This window comes from Lissotriton helveticus, chromosome 9 (genome assembly GCF_964261635.1).
Source record: "Lissotriton helveticus chromosome 9, aLisHel1.1, whole genome shotgun sequence".
Classification (NCBI taxonomy): Eukaryota; Metazoa; Chordata; class Amphibia; order Caudata; family Salamandridae; genus Lissotriton; species Lissotriton helveticus.
Genome location: NC_136070.1, coordinates 74215911 through 74237530, shown reverse-complemented (window position 1 = coordinate 74237530; position 21620 = coordinate 74215911). Strand labels below are relative to the sequence as shown.

At 45.0% G+C, this 21620-nt stretch overlaps 1 protein-coding gene across 1 annotated transcript in view; it reads right to left on the bottom strand.

The window, feature by feature from the left end:
* LOC144780943 (stAR-related lipid transfer protein 9-like) overlaps positions 1 to 21620 on the bottom strand; it is a 540925-nt gene that overhangs the window by 397027 nt on the left and 122278 nt on the right. Inside the window, exon 3 of the mRNA XM_078659512.1 lies at positions 19326 to 19442. Within this exon, the coding sequence (XP_078515638.1) occupies positions 19326 to 19442 (117 nt within the window). The remainder of the gene's footprint in view (positions 1 to 19325; positions 19443 to 21620) is intronic.

Here is a 21620-nt window from a genome sequence, read left to right as displayed (position 1 = left end):
CTTCGGAGAGGTGAGTCCAGATGCTGCGAGTTTGACATGATCAGGCCTGGTTGGGAGTCTCTGGGTTCTTCGGAGAGGTGAGTCTAGATGCTGGGAGTTTGACATGACGAGGCCTGGTTGAGAGTCTCCAGGTTCTTCAGAGAGGTGATTCCTGGTTCTGGGAGCCTGACATGACGAGGCCTGGTTGTGCGTCTTCAGGTTCTTCAGAGAGGTGAGTCCAGATGCTGGGAGTTTGACATGACGAGGCCTGGTTGGGAGTCTCCGGGTTCTTCGGAGAGGTGAGTCCAGATGCTGGGAGTTTGACATGACGAGGCCTGGTTGGGAGTCTCTGGGTTCTTCGGAGAGGTGAGTCCAGATGCTTCGAAATTGACATGATGAGGCCTGGTTGGGAGTCTCTGGGTTCTTCGGAGAGGTGAGTCCAGATGCTGGGAGTTTGACATGACGAGGCCTGGTTGGGAGTCTCTGGGTTCTTCGGAGAGGTGAGTCCAGATGCTTCGAGTTTGACATGATGAGGCCTGGTTGGGAGTCTCTGGGTTCTTCGGAGAGGTGAGTCCAGATGCTGGGAGTTTGACATGACGAGGCCTGGTTGGGAGTCTCTGGGTTCTTCGGAGAGGTGAGTCCAGATGCTGGGAGTTTGACATGACGAGGCCTGGTTGGGAGTCTCTGGGTTCTTCGGAGAGGTGAGTCCAGATGCTGGGAGTTTCACATGACGAGGTCTGATTGGGAGTCTCCGGGTTCTTCGGAGAGGTGAGTCCAGATGCTGGGAGTTTGACATGACGAGGCCTGGTTGGGAGTCTCTGGGTTCTTCAGAGAGGTGATTCCAGATGCTGGTAGTTTGACATGACGAGGCCTGGTTGGGAGTCTCCGGGTTCTTCGGAGATGTGAGTCCAGATGCTGGGAGTTTGACATGACGAGGCATGGTTGAGAGTCTTTGGGTTCTTCAGCGAGGTGAGTCCAGATGCTGGGAGTTTGACATGACGAGGCCTGGTTGTGAGTCTTCAGGTTCTTCAGACAGGTGATTCCAGATGTTGGGAGTTTGACATGACGAGGCCTGGTTGAGAGTCTTCAGGTTCTTCACAGAGGTGAGTCCAGATGCTGGGAGTTTGACATGACGAGGTCTGGTTGGGAGTCTTCCGGTTCTTCAGAGAGGTGAGTCCAGATGCTGGGAGTTTGACATGACGAGGTCTGGTTGGGAGTCTCCGGGTTCTTCGGAAAGGTGAGTCCAGATGCTGGGAGTTTGACATAATGAGGCCTGGTTGGGAGTTTCTGGGTTCTTCGGAGAGGTGAGTCCAGATCCTGGGAATTTGACATGACGAGGCCTGGTTGAGAGTCTTCAGGTTCTTCAGAGAGGTGAGTCCAGATGCTGGGAGTTTGACATGATGAGGCCTGGTTGGGAGTCTCTGGGTTCTTCAGAGAGGTGAGTCCAGATGCTGGGAGTTTGACATGACGAGGTCTGGTTGGGAGTCTCCGGGTTCTTCGGAAAGGTGAGTCCAGATGCTGGGAGTTTGACATAATGAGGCCTGGTTGGGAGTTTCTGGGTTCTTCGGAGAGGTGAGTCCAGATCCTGGGAATTTGACACGACGAGGCCTGGTTGTGAGTCTTCAGGTTCTTCAGAGAGGTGAGTCCAGATGCTGGGAGTTTGACATGACGAGGTCTGGTTGGGAGTCTCCGGGTTCTTCGGAAAGGTGAGTCCAGATGCTGGGAGTTTGACATAATGAGGCCTGGTTGGGAGTTTCTGGGTTCTTCGGAGAGGTGAGTCCAGATCCTGGGAATTTGACACGACGAGGCCTGGTTGTGAGTCTTCAGGTTCTTCAGACAGGTGATTCCAGATGTTGGGAGTTTGACATGACGAGGCCTGGTTGAGAGTCTTCAGGTTTTTCAGACAGGTGAGTCCAGATGCTGGGAGTTTGACATGACGAGGCCTGGTTGTGAATCTTCAGGTTCTTCAGACAGGTGATTCCAGATGTTGGGAGTTTGACATGACGAGGCCTGGTTGAGAGTCTTTGGGTTCTTCAGCGAGGTGAGTCTAGATGCTGGGAGTTTGACATGACGAGGCCTGGTTGAGAGTCTTTGGGTTCTTCAGAGAGGTGATTCCTGGTTCTGGGAGCCTGACATGACGAGGCCTGGTTGTGAGTCTTCAGGTTCTTCAGAGAGGTGAGTCCAGATGCTGGGAGTTTGACATGACGAGGCCTGGTTGAGAGTCTTCAGGTTCTTCAGAGAGGTGAGTCCAGATGCTGGGAGTTTGACATGACGAGGTCTGATTGGGAGTCTCCGGGTTCTACGGAGAGGTGAGTCCAGATGCTGGGAGTTTGACATGACGAGGTCTGATTGGGAGTCTCCGGGTTCTTCGGAGAGGTGAGTCCAGATGCTGCGAGTTTGACATGATGAGGCCGGGTTGGGAGTCTCTGGGTTCTTCGGAGAGGTGAGTCTAGATGCTGGGAGTTTGACATGACGAGGCCTGGTTGAGAGTCTCCAGGTTCTTCAGAGAGGTGATTCCTGGTTCTGGGAGCCTGACATGACGAGGCCTGGTTGTGCGTCTTCAGGTTCTTCAGAGAGGTGAGTCCAGATGCTGGGAGTTTGACATGACGAGGCCTGGTTGAGAGTCTTCAGGTTCTTCAGAGAGGTGAGTCCAGATGCTGGGAGTTTGACATGACGAGGCCTGGTTGAGAGTCTTCAGGTTCTTCAGAGAGGTGAGTCCAGATGCTGGGAGTTTGACATGACGAGGCCTGGTTGGGAGTCTCTGGGTTCTTCAGAGAGGTGAGTCCAGATGCTGGGAGTTTGACATGACGAGGCCTGGTTGGGAGTCTCTGAATTCTTCGGACAGGTGAGTCCAGATGCTGGGAGTTTGACAGGACGACGCCTGGTTGGGAGTCTCTGGGTTCTTCGGAGAGGTGATTCCAGATGCTGGGAGTTTGACATGACGAGGCCTGGTTGGGAGTCTCTGGGTTCTTCGGAGAGGTGAGTCCAGATGCTGGGAGTTTCACATGAGGAAGCCTGGGTGAGTGTTTTGGGGTTCTTCAGAGAGGTGATTCCAGATGCTGGGAGCCTGACATGACGAGGCCTGGCTAAGAGGCTTTGATTTGTTGGTCTACGGAAATCTAGAGGGGGGCTGGGTTTCTCTACAGTGTTTCTCCCTCCTCCCATGATGCATGGTTTACTTCTCAGGTGGGTCAAGACTCAGTGCTTGGTGTGAGTTTTGTGACACCATTAAAAGAAGTTACTCCTACATGGACAGAGGCCTTGAGAGGTGCAGGGCGGTCTAGGGGACTCCTGCTAATAAACAATTGCCACACTCAAGCGGCTGCGCAGCTGCTGTGAAATCAAAGGGAGGAAAACTGAGTTTGGGTTTCTGAGTAGGAGGAGTTGAAAGGGATTTTTGGGAGGGTGGATATGAGTGTGTTTTTGAACGAGGAAGCACAATAGATCCATTAGGCGGCTGCCTTTACTCCCAAGGTCATTTATCCTACAATTAAATCTTTCATAGCACTAAGCCTCTGTATTTAAAAATATTAATTCACAACGCCACCGGACCTCCGGGCTGTCGGTAACGAGGCTGTGTCAATCCGTTACTATCTTCTTATCGCTACGACTGACCTGCTGCCGGCCCCAGGGTTGTAGGCGCGAAAGCGGTGTATTGTGTGAAAGATGCAATAAACAGTTAAACTATAAAAAAAAAGCCTCTGTATTTAAAGAGGCAACCATCGGCTTTACCGATGTATGCATGAGCATTTTAAAATTAATTTGTTTGTAGTTTTGTAAAGCGAAGACCAGGCATAGAGGTCTTGCAGTCCACAGTAAAACAGATAGAACTTTTAGTGACAAAAAATCAAAACAGAACACAACAATATTACATCTTGAGGTAAAAAGATGAAATTACTTGGTACAAAAAGTACTAATATTCTAATTGTGAGTGGATCTGAACAGTTCTCGAGTTTTCAACTCAAAGTTTGAAAAAAGAAATGTGTCCAGTGATTTAGGTAGGATGCTGAGTGGTCGAGTAACCAGTGGGGAACAAGAATCATCTAGGTAGCAAAGAGAAGTGAGAAGAACTTAGTGTTATCACACTTGGACATGTCGATTGAACAAAGTGCAGTTTGAGTGTCCGCGGAAGGCACAAAAGAGTTCCAGATTTTCAGAGTAAACGTTCAGTAGACCAGTCCATGGTGTTTCTTAAATGCACAAATGTCCAAAAGGGTATATGACCTCCACAGAGAGTGGAGTCCACAAAACATGTTCAGTTTTGATGCTGATAACAGGGAGAGCCAGTGTGTAAAATGTTATGTGTAAATCATGTCGATGCAGGTTGTCGGAGTCCTGCCCGTTAACCGGTATGGATATTTTGGATCGGTCTGGCACCAGCATAAAGACGATGGGCCTTCAAGGACTGTCATGGATCCCGCCCTATGGAGAGGGTACTGTTATTAGACAGGAGGTGTGGTTGGAGGTGGCTTGGTACGTATATATATCACAGAGAGTTATTACTAACTAGTGGTGTCAAAAAGTGGTGGCTCCTCCACTAAGGCAGAGGAGTGTCGCCCCACTGCTCAAAAGGAAAAATACAATGCTAATTTATTTACCCTCCAGAAGCAGGGCTACTGGTGTTCAATGACTGTAAAGCATATAAGAGAGGCAGATTAAGGCCAGCACCAGCTTACGTTCTCAATGGCATTTCCAGCTACCACTTCATTTACCCATGTAGCCCAACCCAGTCAAGGTGACTGGAAAGGGTACCTTTCTGGGACACTTGCAAAGAACACAGTAAATACTGCCCCATTCCTCCCTTGCCATCTAACCCCTCAATGCAAAAGAAGTGAGAACCACAGTCCTCTGTATCTGACTCCTCAACCTTCCTCCCCTGAATGGCCAGATCCAATAGGCATCTTCACCACTTTTTGAACTGAGACAAATCATCTTTACTCTGTAAAGTGCTAAGTTGTCATGAGCGTAAGTGGCAAGAGGTTATGTCCGTTCACTACCTCGGGGACATTCTGTGCCTTTACTCTCCCCACCCTGGCAACTCCCTACCATAACTACCTCAGAACTTGCTGCGTTCATTTATTCTACTGTCTTTTGGATTCTTCTTGTGACAATGCTGCTATTTATCTTTATTGTCGCTTTTTGTAACTAGGGTTCTTGCTGCTATTATGTTTACTTATCCCATTTATACCATTTACTTTTTTAATACCGTTACTTTATATCTCTATTTACTCTCTATGTGTCGCATGTTATTGTTGTCGTGCGTACTCTGTAAAATACCTTTCGGTCAAACTCACAAATAAATAATAAATAAATAAATCCCCTCCCTCACATATGCTGGACACCAGATTGTTCCTACTCAAGAAACGCAAAGCAGCAGGTTCCCCTCCCTTACATGAACACTCACACCGGTCCATATCACACGTTTAACCGGTCTCTAGATTTTATAGTAAAACAGAACCATTTCCACAGGTCCCTGCGGTTTCTTATGTTTAAGGGGATTACCCAAAAGAGGACAGCTTTCCATCTACAACTTCAACTGTTGCTCGTTATATCAAGGAGTTTATGTTTGATTTCTACCTATGACCCAGGTTATGTCATGTCTCATGCTTAGAAAGAGCGCAACTCACACCCAGGTGCCAATGAGAAGAAATGGCATTTATGTATCGGAGGGCGCCAGCCGATGCCACTTCCATTGGGAGATATGTCAAAAGACGGGCATACGTACCCTGAGCCAATTGATAACACAAGGGACCCTCAAAACCTTTGCAACACTACAAGAGGAATTCCACCCTCTCTCTACACAGAAGTGACATTGCGCCCAGCTCAAACATGGTCTCAGCATCGCATTGGGGATGCAGCGAAGGGAGGCTCCTGATTCGCCATCCACCAATATCTGAAGCAATGGGGCCTCTATAGTGATGTCAGGGTTTTACAATCTGATAGGCTGACACTTATATTCCAAACTTCTCCTCTCCTCTTTGCACAAGATGTGGCAGCGTACTCTACGAATAGCACACACAGTCTGACTGGGGGAATATTGTAGAGAATCAGGATAAAGGTGTGCATGATTCCAGGATGAAATTTGGTCCTTTCAAATTGCTCCAGCTCTGGTACTGGATGTCTCAGAAGCTACAGAGGGTGGGGTTCCAACCTCACTCCAACGGTTGGTGGTGTAACCAACCGGGCTGCAACACAGCACGTTTTGAATGACGGCCCAGATATAAATGGCCTCTAGTCTCAGATGGATGGAACACTGGACCGCTCATTAGACATGCCTTGGTATACGAGTGGGAAACCCGTTCTGTTACATGACACTGCCGACCTACCCACACTGACGGGACATCAACGGCGTCTCTTAGCCTCAGCTGCGACTGCTGGTAGGCTGTGCATCTGGAGGCACTGGAGAGCGCCGCGCCTTCCCACACACGATGAATAGTTGCAAGACATGGAGAAGACTGCCTCCTATGAACATCTTATATACAAGTTACAAGACAGCCTGGACATATTTAACAACATCTGGTCACCATTCATGAACCACTCGCCGGCTCCTGCATTAGAGTCGCAGACATCTTGAGCTCTGGGAAGAAACCTATATCACTCATGTTACGACCGGAGTATTCCACGCAGGCCACCGCTCATACCATATTGATATGTTCGAGGTGTTGAACACACCCAGACCGGGCCTATTGTCACCTCATTTTTCATAAAAGAAAATTACTCCATCCCACTCACCCCCATTCCACATTCTTCCCTACCGCCCCCTCCATTGCCATTTTCCAAGGTTAGACTTCTGCACCAATTGCATGTTGTCCCATCACCCACTTGTCTTTTAGGATCACTGTATCTCTTAATAGGATCTGACTCTTAGATACATACTTGGTTATCATGTTCCCCCACGTCTTTTGCTGCCCCCAAGTGGAGAGGGTGATAGCTGGGAACAGTATATATGTATATATTTGCATTATTTTGTAGCCCTAGGGGTACAAAGTGCTATGTCTTCTTGGTCTCATTCGGACTTACTTCCTCTGCAATGCACAATGCGTAGTGGGCGCGTTGTACACTCGCTCGCATTTCCTGTTCTTGTTATACTGTATACAATTTGACAATAACTGTTACGCATCAATGTTTACCAGCAGGTACAACACTGTTTGCAAGCCTATTGTAACTCTTGTAAAACAAATAAATAATTATGACAAAAAAAAGAAAGGTCACGACTTCCCAAAAATGACCTCCTGGCGCTGCCACGGAACCCAACAGAAACAAATCACAACTGATGGCATGGAGTCACAATATCAACACCAAAATATCAACGTGCACTATACCGTCAAGGTGATACGTGGAGTTTGAATAGTAAACCCATAGTACCCTATATATGCCTACCTTGATACTGTGGAAGTCGATAATTTGTTTGGAGGGGTCAATATCTGTGGGGGTCATTATTTTGGTGATTGATATTGAGACATACCACCCAGCTGATTGCACAGATCTGCCCATTAACTTGTTTGCCAAGGGATCAATCATCTCCAGTGTCCTAGGTCTACTTCAAGTCTTGCAAACATTAACAGAGCACACCTGGGGGCAGAAGAAGCCACAATGTCCGGGAGCGCCACCCTGACCAGCCGCTCCTCAACGGAACCCTTGGATACCACAACACAATGGTTAATCCACAATGGTTGGCAGACCCAGGGCGCTTAACTCTCCGTGATGTTTGTCCACTGGGCTCTTACTGCATTCATACAGAGCACACCAGCAAACAGCAAAAGTCCCAGGGCAAGCCCAAGCTTGCTGCGGAGAACTGTTCGACAAGATATCAGACGATACGGTCAATTATCCACAATGCGCGTCAAGTGTTGGTGACAGTAAACGAACCTTCACAAAAATGGACGCAAAGCAAACACAATGAGTCACTACCTTACAATATCCATAGAGGTACTTTTGTATGGGACAGGGAACGCAGACTGAGTTCATCAAGTAGTCATCCCATTTGTCGCGCCCTCGTCTTTGGAGTACAATAAAGCAGGTTATCTGTAATTATAACTAGATATGCGGTGTCGGGGAACTTCAGTTCAAATTTCTGAAATGGGATCACTTGCCTGTCCACGAGACTATTGCAACAAAAGAAACATTTGCAGCAGCAATTTAGTGAGCACAATGTACAGTGTACATAGGGCCGGATTAGCAGACTAATGTTTAGTCACTTGGTATGCCTGAACATTCATGCTTTGAGTATGAAGCACAGAGCGTACAATGGAGTTGATCCAACCTCCCAGTAGGTCAAGACAGGCTCCACTAATTTACGCGTGGCCGTGGAGTGTGTAACTAGGTCGCCAAACAGATTCAAGTATGGCATCGGAGGGCCCTATGCTTAAGTGCTTCCAGGTACAAAATCCTAATCTACGCTGGGACGCCATATCTTCCCCCACGCATGGTCCCCCCTCTTTCGCCCAACACTCACTCCCAAGAAATCAGATCCACAACCAGGAATTTATCTTTGACCTCTGGTTTGCACCAACGAATGCCCTGGAGGGGTGTTGTATCCCGTCTAGCGCTGCCTCTGAAGATAGCACTTATGCTTGCAGTGATCAACTATTATAATGTTATTTACAAGGGTTTAGCAAATCATGCACAAATAAAGGTTCAGGTGGTTCCGGACAAGGCCCTCTATCTCCTCTTCAGGCTCATGCACTGGCACCACCTCACCACAGCTCTGCGATCCATGCGCTAGATCCCAGTCAAAGGGACTGAGGTGAACGCACTTTGTTAAACGTACAAAGCTACCTATGTCCCAGCACTTGGATATTCCATTGGCTTCTTACTATGCTACATGCTGAGCAGATTCCTAAAGTTGGCTTCTCAAAAACGAATGTCCTTCAATTAAGCCAGTACTAGTTCAAGGCTACTGCCGGTACCCGCCTTACTGCACCATCAAATATGGCCATAAGAGGGCGCCAGATTGCAAAACATGGTTTAAAAAAGGTATTTTTGCGATAAGTAAAATGTCAGTTTCCCGGTGCTCAAAAAATTCTTGCACCAGAGATGGCAAGTACAAGTAGTATGGAGTAGAGATCTAATAACTACCAAGGCTCTTCCCTTTGAATTCTCTCCCATCCACCGTTTGACCAGAAGCCGATGCCACTTATACCATTAAAACCATCTATGCCCTCATTTTCTTTCTTAATCGGTTCTGTCTCAACCATCCACTGTGAATCGATTAAGAAGATGTGTGAGCTTTCAGCAAATAAATGTAAAGAAGCAATATAATATTGAACTTATCAGCAATGAACACTCAGGCGACTGGGCTGTTTTAAAACTTTCACATTTAAAAAATCAGACAGAAAGTTGTTTTAAGGTAAGAGTAGTAGACCCTAATGTTACTTTAAGAAATACTAACTTATATGTGATGCAAACGGTTTCTGTCCACTCACGTCAATTGTACAGTCAGCCAAAATGAAACCTGGCATTTTTGGTTGCTCACTTCTGTTATTCTCTGATGCAACTTTCTGTTGACCAGTTGCAAATGGTTTCTGCTGGTTGCAGTTGGTCACTTACAGGGGTTTGAACATCTAATAAACTGATATGCCAATTAATTCCAGGTGCATCCTGACACACTGTGTTGTTGCCTTAATTGTATACTAAATTGAAGTGGAGTTTTGAATTAACATCATCAATTTTCCGAGCTGTATATACTGTTTAATGTCCACAAACCCAAATACTGCTGATAGAAACCACTTGTAGTTGGTGAATTCAATTTCCACCAGATAGAAGAAAAAATGTCTGGCCTGATAATCGCATCTCAGTTGATATATACAGTTCACTTCTGAATGAACGGGGAACATCCATTACGACGCAGTGTTTACACCGCACTACCATACAACAATGGTTTTACAACGCAAGTTGTTATCACGACTTGCGCTGGAGGGCGCTCTAGGCTAAGGAATAGTAGATTTACTATTCCAACATCTTCCCTACTGTACGTAGGCTGGTGTTGGAATAGTAAATCTTACTATTCCTAAGTCTAGCACCCCACAGCGCAAGTTGTGGTAACAACTTGCGTTGTAAAACCAGCGTTGTAATGGTAGTGCGGTGTAAACACCGCGTTGTATTGACATACAACCGAATGAACCATACACCCTTGATAGTAATGTGACAAATAAAGGCATTCGATTTTACTCCCACAGTCTGCCACCAGGGGATCTTTATCCAACTTCGCAAATAATATCTTAAAGATTAGTGTCAGGCATGTTGTGGCAATGTGTGTATTTGGTTTGCTAGTACAAATTCATAAATAAGCTCGCTGCTTATATATTAAAAAAAAAATCGTACCCCCCTCATGATCTCAGGACTCGAGATTAGGGAATAAATAAATCTAAATGTATACATTCATATAGCTCAACTTATCCCCGTGAAGGTATCCAGGCGCTGTCCATGGGTACAGGGAGATCAAGTGCTTTGCCTAGAATCACAGGACGTTGAGCCAATGCCCAGACTTGAACCCGGATCCCCAGCTCCCTAGTCGCCCGCTCTGGCCGCTGGGCCACATCCTACATATGCCAACTCCCACAAGCACAAAAATAGAACCAGTTTACTTTTCCCTACATACTAGTTTTTGTACCCACTCACTCATTTTTGTAAGTGCCAATTAATGTTAGAGATGAAAGCCAAATAATTGAAAACAATGCAATATACACAAAATATTCTAGAATACTGTTCCAGGTCACGTGACACACATCGTCATCCGAGTTAATGCCCGTGTTCTAAGTCTCTACCGCGTGCTACGCCACACTATGTCAGGCCAACTTTGGGAGCAGTAAGCTGAGCCCAGAGTACGCCAACCACCTGAGCTACCTAGGGTCTGTCCGACAATATGGACCGCCTTCAGGAATCTGCAAAATGCCACTCTGGTTCTGCCGAAGTGTCCAAGGTGGTATACCCAAGGGAAACAACCTTAAAAACGCAACCATTACATCGCACTACATTTACAACGCATGTCACTACAACGCATCCATTACATTGCATATCACTACAACGCAGGCATTACATCGCATGTCACTACAATGCAGGCATTACATCGCATGCCATTATAACGCATACCATTACAACGCATAGTACCCCTACACTATCCAACCCTTACCCTACTGTTGCACCCCCTGGAGTTAGAATACTAACCTACACTATCCAACACTTACCCTACTTTTGCACCTCCTGGAGTTAGAATAGTAATTTTTACCCCTACTCTATCCAACACTTACCTTAAATGCAATGTAATGGTATGCGTTGTAATGGTACGCATTGTAAAGGTATAATGCGATGTAATGGAATGCGTTGTAAGTGTAGTTTAAAAAAAATCGTTGTAGTGGTATGCGATGTAAATGTATGCGTTGTAAAGGATGTTGTGATGTAAAAACTGCATTGTAAAGGTATGCGTTGTAAATGTATGCGTTGTAACGTCATACATTCCATACCCAAGCCCTACTGCATGGTCCGGCTCTCCTCTCATGGAAGATTTGCCCCCAGCAATCTCTGAGAGAGCCTATCAGAAGCAGGAGGAATCCCAGAGGGCCTTCCTTCCTGAGAAGCAGTTCCTTATTTATAAAGATGTCTAGACTGACCACAGTCATGAGTTCCTGTACTCACATATTGTCCGTCATAATTAAGGCTCCCTGTTTTTTGTTTTTACGGATATTTACAGATAAATACAGACAGAAAACAATGTGTTTCCTGTCTGTATTTATTTTTAATGGTGAAAAAATACTGAAAATGATGCTTCTTGTGGGAGACTGTCCATGGGGTCTTTCAAGAATTCCAGGCAAAAACTGAGCAGATAGCAGGGGGAGTTAAAAAACAGGATGAGATGTCCTTAACTACAGGCGTATGTTAACATTTATTTGTAGGATAACGCTAATCTGCACATGTGAGTGTAGTGTTTTGTTACATGTGACTGCTTTATTTGCTAAAACAAGACATTCGTCCACGTATGAGGTGCCCGTCCAAGAGTTACATAAATGTGGAAATATACCATTTTAAACCCCATTTATACTCAAGGCACAAAATAAATATGAATAAATACCAATAAGATGGCCAACAAATAAATATGGATAAATACAGACTGAAATGTAAAATAAATGAAACATTATCTTAAAACCAGGAGCCCTAGTCATAATCCTAGAGTTGAACAAAATTCCCTTCAAGTAAAAACTCTTTAGGTCTACCAGCCTACTGGAGAATGCAATACAAACCACTCCCAGAGTCTCAATAAGTTAAAGGCAAGACCTCTGCTGTGGCTAACCCTGGGCATAGGACTACTCTACGCTTGTGTAGATTGCATAGTTTGCGCAACTACGTGCTACGGGAATTGCACGTAGCACAGTGCAAAAACGCATAGTGTAGCAAGAATTTTTTGCTTGCTCGCGGCCCTCAACGTCAAGGTGGCGACCGCGAGCGAGCAAAACAACATCCCGGCGAAACTTTTTCCTCGTTCGCGATATGCAACATAAAGTTGCTGATCGCGAGCGTGGAAAATAAACCTCCTGGCGATCTTCTCAATGCGGGGAGGTCAGGTTTCTCATTGCGAGTGGTCGCGTATGCTCGCAACCGTTCGCAATGAGAAATTACCAGTCCACGTTGAGAAAGCAGCCGCTCGAGAACAAATCTACTCGAGCTGCAGAAAACGACCACTTGCACTGTGCAAGATGCGGTTTGCAATGATTGCACAGTGCGGACAAGCATCCAGCACTGTGCAATCAATGCCAACAGCATTTTGCACAGTGCACGTAGCTTGCGTGGTGCGAAGTGCACTTCACGTAGCTACGCGTAGTGCTACTACGTGAACTACGCCCAGGGTTAGCTGTGGCAAGACCAAGCAGGTAGCCAAAATGTCAGCCACCAGCAAGAGTGCTCAAGATTCACCCTACAAAAGTCAAATGTGGTCCACTGCCAGGAATGGGGTGACTGCGAAATGTAGCCTTGCTGAGGGTGCCAGATTTCCTTGGGTTGGAATATACTCTCCCTTCTTAAATTTCAAATCTCTATAGTGCCTGGCTATGCAAGCAGTTGTGACTACAGCCGCGCCTGCGCAGAAGGAACAGCCCGTGCACAGCAGCGGGATGATAACGTTCTCAATCACGAAAGGCAGGGACGCGGGGCAGCAGAGTGGGGCAGCTGCCAACCAACAGGGAATTAAAGGAAAGAACCTGCGATTTAAAAAGCGCCGAAAGAAAGAGCTCAAATTGAGAAGGCAGAATAAAGCACAATGTGAGTATACAAGGTAAGTTTAGTTAAAGTCAGTGGCAATATGTTTACAATCATAAATCAAGAAAGCAAATGGACTTGCCAATAATAATAATCTACAAAGCAAGGTCTAGAACTTTTTGTGTTTTTTTTGTGTTATCACCACAGAAAGCAAGATTTGGTTGAACATGGAGGGCACTTGCCATTCCACTGAGAAACTGACTGATGTCTTTTTTTGATTGTTTTTTTTTTAATGTTGGTATTACCTGATGACTCCGTGACACCCGAAAATACAAAACTCAGGTCCAAAGATTTTATGTACATCCCTAATACATTATGGAAGTTGGAACCCTGTCTCACCTGACTTGAACCACGTGGATGAAAGTACCAGAGACCATTGGGTTTGTAAAAGAAAAACTTGGAGCAGGAGCCCTGTGTCCCAGGTGACTTGGAGTCATCGTGTGATCCTATCAACAAGGGCTATGTTACAAGTAATGCGGAATTCCACAAGGAGATTCCGGGCGACAGGAATTACTGATACCAGAAGGATTATCCACATAGAATCCCATGTAGGTAAAAGTTAGACTCCAAGAAATGGAATAACTGCGCCGGCCCATTTTTCCAAATAGTAAAAACAGAGGGCCAGTGTTCCTACAACCTGGACATTCAGGTATGGCAACACCGGCCAAATGATAATTGTGCGAGCAGAATTTCACTTGGAAAATCTGCTCCAAATACAACTTGTAATTCAAACTCAAATGTATACATTGCTCTTAAGGGGGGGTCACCTGTGTACTAGTGGTTTATTCAGAATATCATGGCAGATGAGGGTAAAATCTCAATAAAAGTTAAATGTCCCACTATTGGCAGAAAAAATAGTTTGTCTGGGGAACTACAGAAAATGATTTCTTCTTCACTGGAGTCCTCTTGCCATGTAGCAGAAACTGATGTATATTTTGCATTGCCTCTAAGGGGCAGATTTATGAGGCCCTTGCGCCTCTTAGCGCCGCAATTGCGTCACTTTATGTGACGCAACGGCGGCGCAAACAATGCGCCCTATTTACAACGTGATGCATCTAGGAGATGCGTCACGTTGTAAAACCCTGTGCCATAAGGAGGCGTTCCTGCGCAGGGGGGGGGGGGGGCGTTCCTATAAGATTTCACTCAGTCACTTTCTACGTCAATTCCTTACGCGTAAGGGTGATACACCAAGCAATGTAGGGGTGGCCCCTGTGCATTGCAGGAGTCATGTCACACTTGCGACATGACTCCAGCAATGCGCCGCCCATACGCCGGAAGATGCGTCACACATCTTCCCTGCCTTGCACCATGGTGCGCCGCATTGTAAATGCGGCGCACCATGGGTGGCGGAGCTGTGGTGCACTGTGGCGCACATTAGCTGGCGCATCCCTGGGGATGCGCCAGTTAACATAAATCTGCCCCTCAGTGTTCCTCTGAGGCAATAAGGTCGATTTCTCTCTTGGGTTTCAAAAGTAGCACCTATCTAGAGGTCTCAGTAGCCAAAACGCATTTTGAAATTCTCCACTGTCTTTCGCTGAATCTGCAATCAATATAGGAGAGACTTATAGTTGGGGAAAACGAACTCAATTGCTTGACGCCTAGTACAAATATTCAATCTGTCCAATACTGAAAAAATCAATGAATTCCCTCAAAGCTTATGTGAATTGCTTCCATCTTTTGGAGGCATGTTTGCATGTAAACCAATTACATGTATTTGCCATATGTTGTGGTATGTCATGTCTAGTTGTAGTGCTCGCCAATCACACTGTAGGGTATCTGGATGCTTAGCAGGTGGATAGCCAGGAGTATACTGGGGCTTATTCGAAGAGCCAGGTCTTCAACTTCTTGCGAAACTCAAGAAGCGATAAGGAGGCTCTGACGTTGATGGTAGTTCTACGCTTTGGAGGAGATGTACGAGAAAGCTCCGCCTCCGGCTCTGTTTTTGTTTACGAGGGTAACAACTGTTGTACAAAAAAAACGTATGTTTATGACTTTTGGCACATACATTATTTTGACAAAATCTTTCTCCAAGTGTGATACTAGGACAACTAATAAAGGCTTACTGAGAACCGTGACCAAATTTAAGATTGAAACCGTCCACTGACTTGCAATGGGTTTCACAACAATATTTACTTGGATTACAACTCATGTAAAAGGAACCAGTCATCTTAATCTTCTTGAAGCTTGGCAAGCAGACCTGTTGGACGAAATCCAGGGTTTCCTGTTCTGAAGTGTCCAGGCCCTGCTGACCACAAGACTCTGAAAAATATAATCCTCACTGTGTGAAAAGTAGAACCCCTAGTATCAGGGTGCTTGGGCTTTTATTAAGCAACATTCCAAGTAGATTAATGACTTGGTAATAAGGTTGTAGAATATATTACAATTTATTTATATTTATGTTTATAATTAGATTTTATTGAGAAACAGAAGCTGAAAGAAGTCTGATTGATTTACTCCTTGGTCCAGCTTTGGACTGTCGGCCCATACTCTTTATTTGCTCTAAAAGAGTTCCTAGAGCCACTCTAAATTTATAATAATAGAGTTTATAACAAAATATGAATAATAAAATCACTTTGAACACTGGCAGATGAAGATGGCATGACCTGTAGATCTGTGCCATTCTCTCATCTTCAATATAATTAATATAGACAACTTTAAAAATACTGACTGTGCATGTTAATTAGCATCCTTTCTTTAAGGATTAGCTAATACAAACATAGACATTATAGTGTGCATACAGTAACTTTATTCTAAAATCACTCATTGTTCTTCTGTATCTCAAAGCTGCTATACGGATCCCCTCTGAGCTGCCTGCTTCACAAACTGTTCTACACCTCTGTTGTGTGTACTGCCGATGTCTAAGGCCTGAAAATCTGCTTTATTCGTTGTATAATTCTTTTGAGTGGCCCAACCCTTTCCTCTTGTATTTATTACACTGGTAACTTGAGTGTGGTCCAGTGCTATTCAGATGATGTGTGCTAATGCATGACCAAAACAATAATTCACTAGATTTGGCTTGAATGCCTGAGAACTTTGATTATACATACCCATTGTAAATTTGCACAAAGAAATAATGCTTGAATAATCTTCTGTTTAGTTTTCTGACATAACCGTACAACAGCTTTGGAAATTCTCCATTGCATTCAGTAAGAAAACCATAAAACAGATTGCTGAAGCCAAGGCTTATATTCAATATACAGTATATTCTATGTAATAATTTGTGTACGTAACTAGTCTATGTACTCCTGTTTTGCTCGATCCCACCGGGATTGAGAGATGAGTGTGTTCAAGCTCTGAAAAATGAACCAAAGGAGAACTGACTTCGAGAAACCCCAACTCATGCTGGTGACCCGGTACACACCTATCGGTACTTTACAGCACCTTTTTTTTTTTTTGTCTGCAACATTCATTCTTCATCCTGAGCTCAATCAAAGGGTATCTGTAGCCGTGAACGCCAGTTCACACAGTGCCAACAATCTTGGAAGCTAGACTAAATGTTGCTCCAGGCTAGAGCCTAAATCTGAAGGTTAAATTCCCTCACTGGCCTCAGGTTCTTACTCAGGAGCCCACATCACTAGCAGATTAACCTCATCACGCCCTAAAGCCTGCTAAAAGCCAACATCTAGACCCAGTTAATGGGACTCAATCAATCAATTAATAATCTTTATTTGATGACTTAAAAGCAGATCATAAAATATATAGATGCATAAATATAAAAACACCATGTATACCAATAAGATCATAAATACAAAGTGCATCATAAAACTGTTAAACATTTAGAACATACAGTATCAATCTTTAAAACATAGATCAGATTAAAAGATCGTTACGCTGAGCGAGCGTATTGCGGATTTTAAAAATGAGCCCACAGCTGTACAAACTTCAAGGCAATCAAGTTGCTGCAAATAGAGCAAATGCCACTCTACACTTGCAAATGTTTGCAACTTGTATAGATTAATGAGAATCAATTATCAAGCTATGCAGATTACAAACATTTACTACCAAAGACTTCCATGTTAACGTATGCTCCCACTGTCAGAACGTTTAGGTCTGGCTTGAAAGTGCAACTGTCACCTGACCTTTTAACATATAGCAGTATTATTCTACAATTTGTTGCTTTCTCTCAAATAAGTATCCATTCCCATGCTAATTACTTGTAATGCTTCACATTGCCATACATCATTTCTTTAAAACCATGCCTGTTTGCATTGCCAGTGCTTGTTTCTTCTTTCATTGAATGGCTTATTACAATTGTTGGTTCCTTCACCTTCCTTTCCCAAACCCTCCAGCACCTCCCTCAGAGTAAGTCTTGAACACGCCCCACACTACCTAAAAATGAGTTAAGGATAATTTAAGCAGTCTTTACTGCCCCCAGGCAAGATTTCTTTGGAGCTTTCCCACAAAATATAGAAAAATATTTGAACATGCTGTATTGAGTATGCCTGGAGGGGGTCTTACAATCACACTTTGATAAAACATGTGTGGATCTATAATTTCAATTGCAACTACACTAACCGTGGTACCTGGGCTGTTTACATAAAAATACTAATAGATGGAGGTTGTGTTTTCCTATTTGCCCCGTCTTCTTTCCCTGTAGTTCGCACTGTCTTCAGTTATCTCTTAGCTTCTTCTCAGTTCAATTCTAATTCTGGTTACATTTAAAGTATCATCTCTGCAACACATCATAAGCACAGCAGCAGAGCCTGCTCACTATGCCGAAGATAGCTTGAGAGGGATATGGCATATAAGAATATGTACATTATTGTACATACATATGGGCATTATTAGAATCCAATGTGTAACCAAAAGTGGCCACAATTGAGTGTTCAGTGTGGCCTCAACTCTCTTCAGACAGAATTTTATGGAAAACACAGTGCTAAGGTAAAATGAAGCTTAAGAGTGCCACACAGTTGCTGTGCATAATACAAACATTCACATTTAATGAAAATAACTGCAGTCAAAGTATCACTAAGGTTTTGACTCAAACACAAATAACTCGTCAAATCTGAATAGCAGATCAGCAACACAGATTTAAATACTCGGTGCCAGCATTCACCAACTGCACTTTGTAGTACATTATGTAGAACTACAACACGTGCTATAAAATGTAATTCACAACCTACGCTTGGAGTTCTATGACTCCCCACTCCCAATATTTATGTATGCGGAGTTCTCCACTCTGACTACAGCTTCTCCAGGTGCGCAGAACTTCGCAAACATTAACCCCTTCCACACGAGGCTAATTCCCCCGCAGTACGGGGTGGGGGGGGGCGCACGCGGCACCGCGCTGCTCGTGACGAGCCCAGCTCGTTATACTGCACAGTGGAGCTGTGCTCATGATGAGCTGAGCTCGTCACGACTCCGCCCACTCCCATGGAATGCCCGCACAGGCAGGGAATTAGCCCCGCGTGGGCCTTCCGCGGCAGTTTTGTCGAGCTCAGCTCGTCATGAGCACAGGGAGTGTGTAGTCGTAAAACTCCATGCATAGTTTTTGAATTCCAAGAAAGTAGTAGACTTACTAACAAGTGTAAATTTACCTTTGTAAATCAGCCCGTCAGTGCTTTTCTGATAACCTAATACGTGTCACCTCGAGCTGCATCATCCGCGTCTCCGCTGATGTAATCAAAAGAGGCATCGCAACACACTTAAGTATCACAAGGATATCACTACCGACCTCCACAATCACAAACATACCAGAGCATCCTAGAAGGGTGACTGCCAGTACTCATATATATTTTTGGCCACAGCACCCAGGTTGCTCATGCCAGTTGTAGAAACTTTCAGATACTTTTGCGGTGTTTGCCAAGAACACTTTGTAGAAAGGAACGTGTGGGCCAATACATGTAACTGAAAATGTGAAAACAGAAATCCAAGGATGTCTCGTTTGTGGACCATATATATTCAGAAACCAGTTTACATATGCCTATGTCTCTGTTTGCACAGGCATTACACCATTAGCATAAATAGCTCTGTTTCAAACATGGCGACGTATAGTAATACATACATGACGCAAGACCTGGATAGTATCCGCTACTCTTGCAAACTTTATGTGAGGAATACATCATCAAATGAACGCAAACAATAGAATTCTCACTCACCACTTCCTGAGAGGCATAGTTGGGGTCTTCAGAGTCAACCGACCAGTAGCAGTAATCAAAGCCGAACTCTAGAATGCCTTTCCTGGCTTCTCCGGAGTATTCAAGTCGGCCATCCAGCTGATGGGAACAGAAAGGGCAGGGCGTTACAAAACTCATCACTTGGTATTGTTTGCTCTAAAAGAATGCGGGCCTGTTTTGAGAAGTTTCTAGTTCTTCATATCTAACTTCTTGAATTGCGGCAACTTAAGCTATGGCGTTCTTTTAACTAAAGAATTTGATCACCGAGAACCGTATCACAGTTTGTTAAAACAATATCAATGTACCTTATATGAGCATAATGCAGAAATATGTGCCAATAAAACTTTTAAGACGGAATAAAATATTGACATTAGTCACCCTGTCCTAGTCTCTTCCCTCATATCAACTTCATGCTGGGCGAGACGGGATTATGGGCATTGTCTGTGCTGGAAAACCAATTGAGGATGAGACATATTACACTTCCTTTATTCACGGCGTTTGCGATCGCAGTTGGGCTTAGTTATGTTATGTTATGTTAGGAAAACTTCTATAGCGCACAGCTGCCCCAGCAAAGGGGCGTCCCGGCGCTTAGGACAGGTAGAAGAAACACAAAACTATACAAACATACCAGACCAGAAAGGACAGAATACTAAGGTGCAGGAGGGAACAGGAAGGTTTTGATAGCCCTCCTAAAATCAAGCAAGTCATCGAGGGCACGAATATGGAATGGAAGTGAATTCCAAAGTTTAGCAGCTAAAACGCGAAAGGATCGCCCACCTGCTCTGCAGAGCTTAAACCGTGGGACAACAACCAGATTTTGGCCGAAAGACCTCAGAGATCGAGAAGGAACATAGGGGGTAAGGAGATTATCAAGAATCTGGGGGAGGACAATTTGAGAATCTTAAAGGAGAGACATAAGATCTTAAAGTCAATCCTTTGCGCCACCGGTAGCCAATGAAGTGCACAAATAGTGCTTTTAACAGAGCAGAACCTCGGTAAGCCTACCAAGGCCCTATCCGCCGCATTTTGTGTACGCTGTAACCGGGCAATTTCCGCCTGATTGGCCCCTAACAGGAGCGAACTGGCATAGTCAAGTCGGGATAGGATGGTTGCCTGAATAATAAGCTGCCTAGTGGGGGCATCAAAGAATTTTAAAACGGGCCTCAATCCACGTAGAATCCCGAAGCAAGTGGCTGCAACTTTTTTTGTATGGCCACAGAAACTAAGAGCACAGTCTAGCCAGACCCCTAAGTTTTTAACCTCTGGTACCGGGATAGGGGTAGCACCTAACTCTGGGGGCCACCAATTATCACCCCAAAGATTGCTCTGCTTACCCACAATCAGGACCTCTGTTTTCTTGGCATTGAGCTGAAGACAGTTGGCTGTCACACAGCCAGCCACTGCCAGGAGACCGTTTCGAAACCTGGGGGCATCAAGGTCGGGATTCCCACTGAGAGCAACCGCCAGCTGCATGTCGTCGGCATAGGAGACTACAGTCAAACCCCAAAGCTTGGCGACCACAGCCAGCGGCTGCACATAAAGATTAAATAATGTGGGGCTCAATGCCGATCCCTGAGGCACTCCCAGTTCTAAAGGGTAAGATTTAGACTCAAAGGGTGGAGTGGCAACCCTGAATGAGCGATCCACCAGAAAAGACCTAAACCATTCGAGTGCTATGCCAGAGACACCTGCATCTCCCAATCGTTGCAGCAAAATCGTGTGAGAGACCGTGTCAAACGCGGCACTGAGGTCGAGTAACACCAGTGCCGCAGTTTGACCGGAGTCCATCACAGTGCGCAGATGTTTCGTCATCGAGAGTAGAGCTGTCTCAGTACTGTGGCCAGCACGAAACCCGTTCTGAGAGGAATCCAAGATATTGGCCCTCTGCAGATGTTCAGATAAAATGCTGTTAACATGGGCCTCAGCGACCTACGCGGCCTATGGAAGAAGAGAGATAGGTCGATAATTCTCTAATTTGAGGGGATACAGCGTAGGTTTCTTCAGGATAGGGATGACATAGGCATGTTTCCATTTAGATGGAACTATGCCAGATGAGAGAGATGGGTTTATAAGGTGGCGCACATGGGGCATACATAGAGTGGAAGATTCTCTGATCTGTGCCGGTCTAAGTGAGTCGGCAGGGGATCGAGATTTTACCTTAGTTGCCAGGCTATCGAATACCTCCCTCGACAGGTCAGGGAGGATCGAAAGAACCACCTCCGTCGTACAATTAGGCCACAAGGCCTCGTTCCAAGAGGTAGAGCTAGGGAAGGAGCG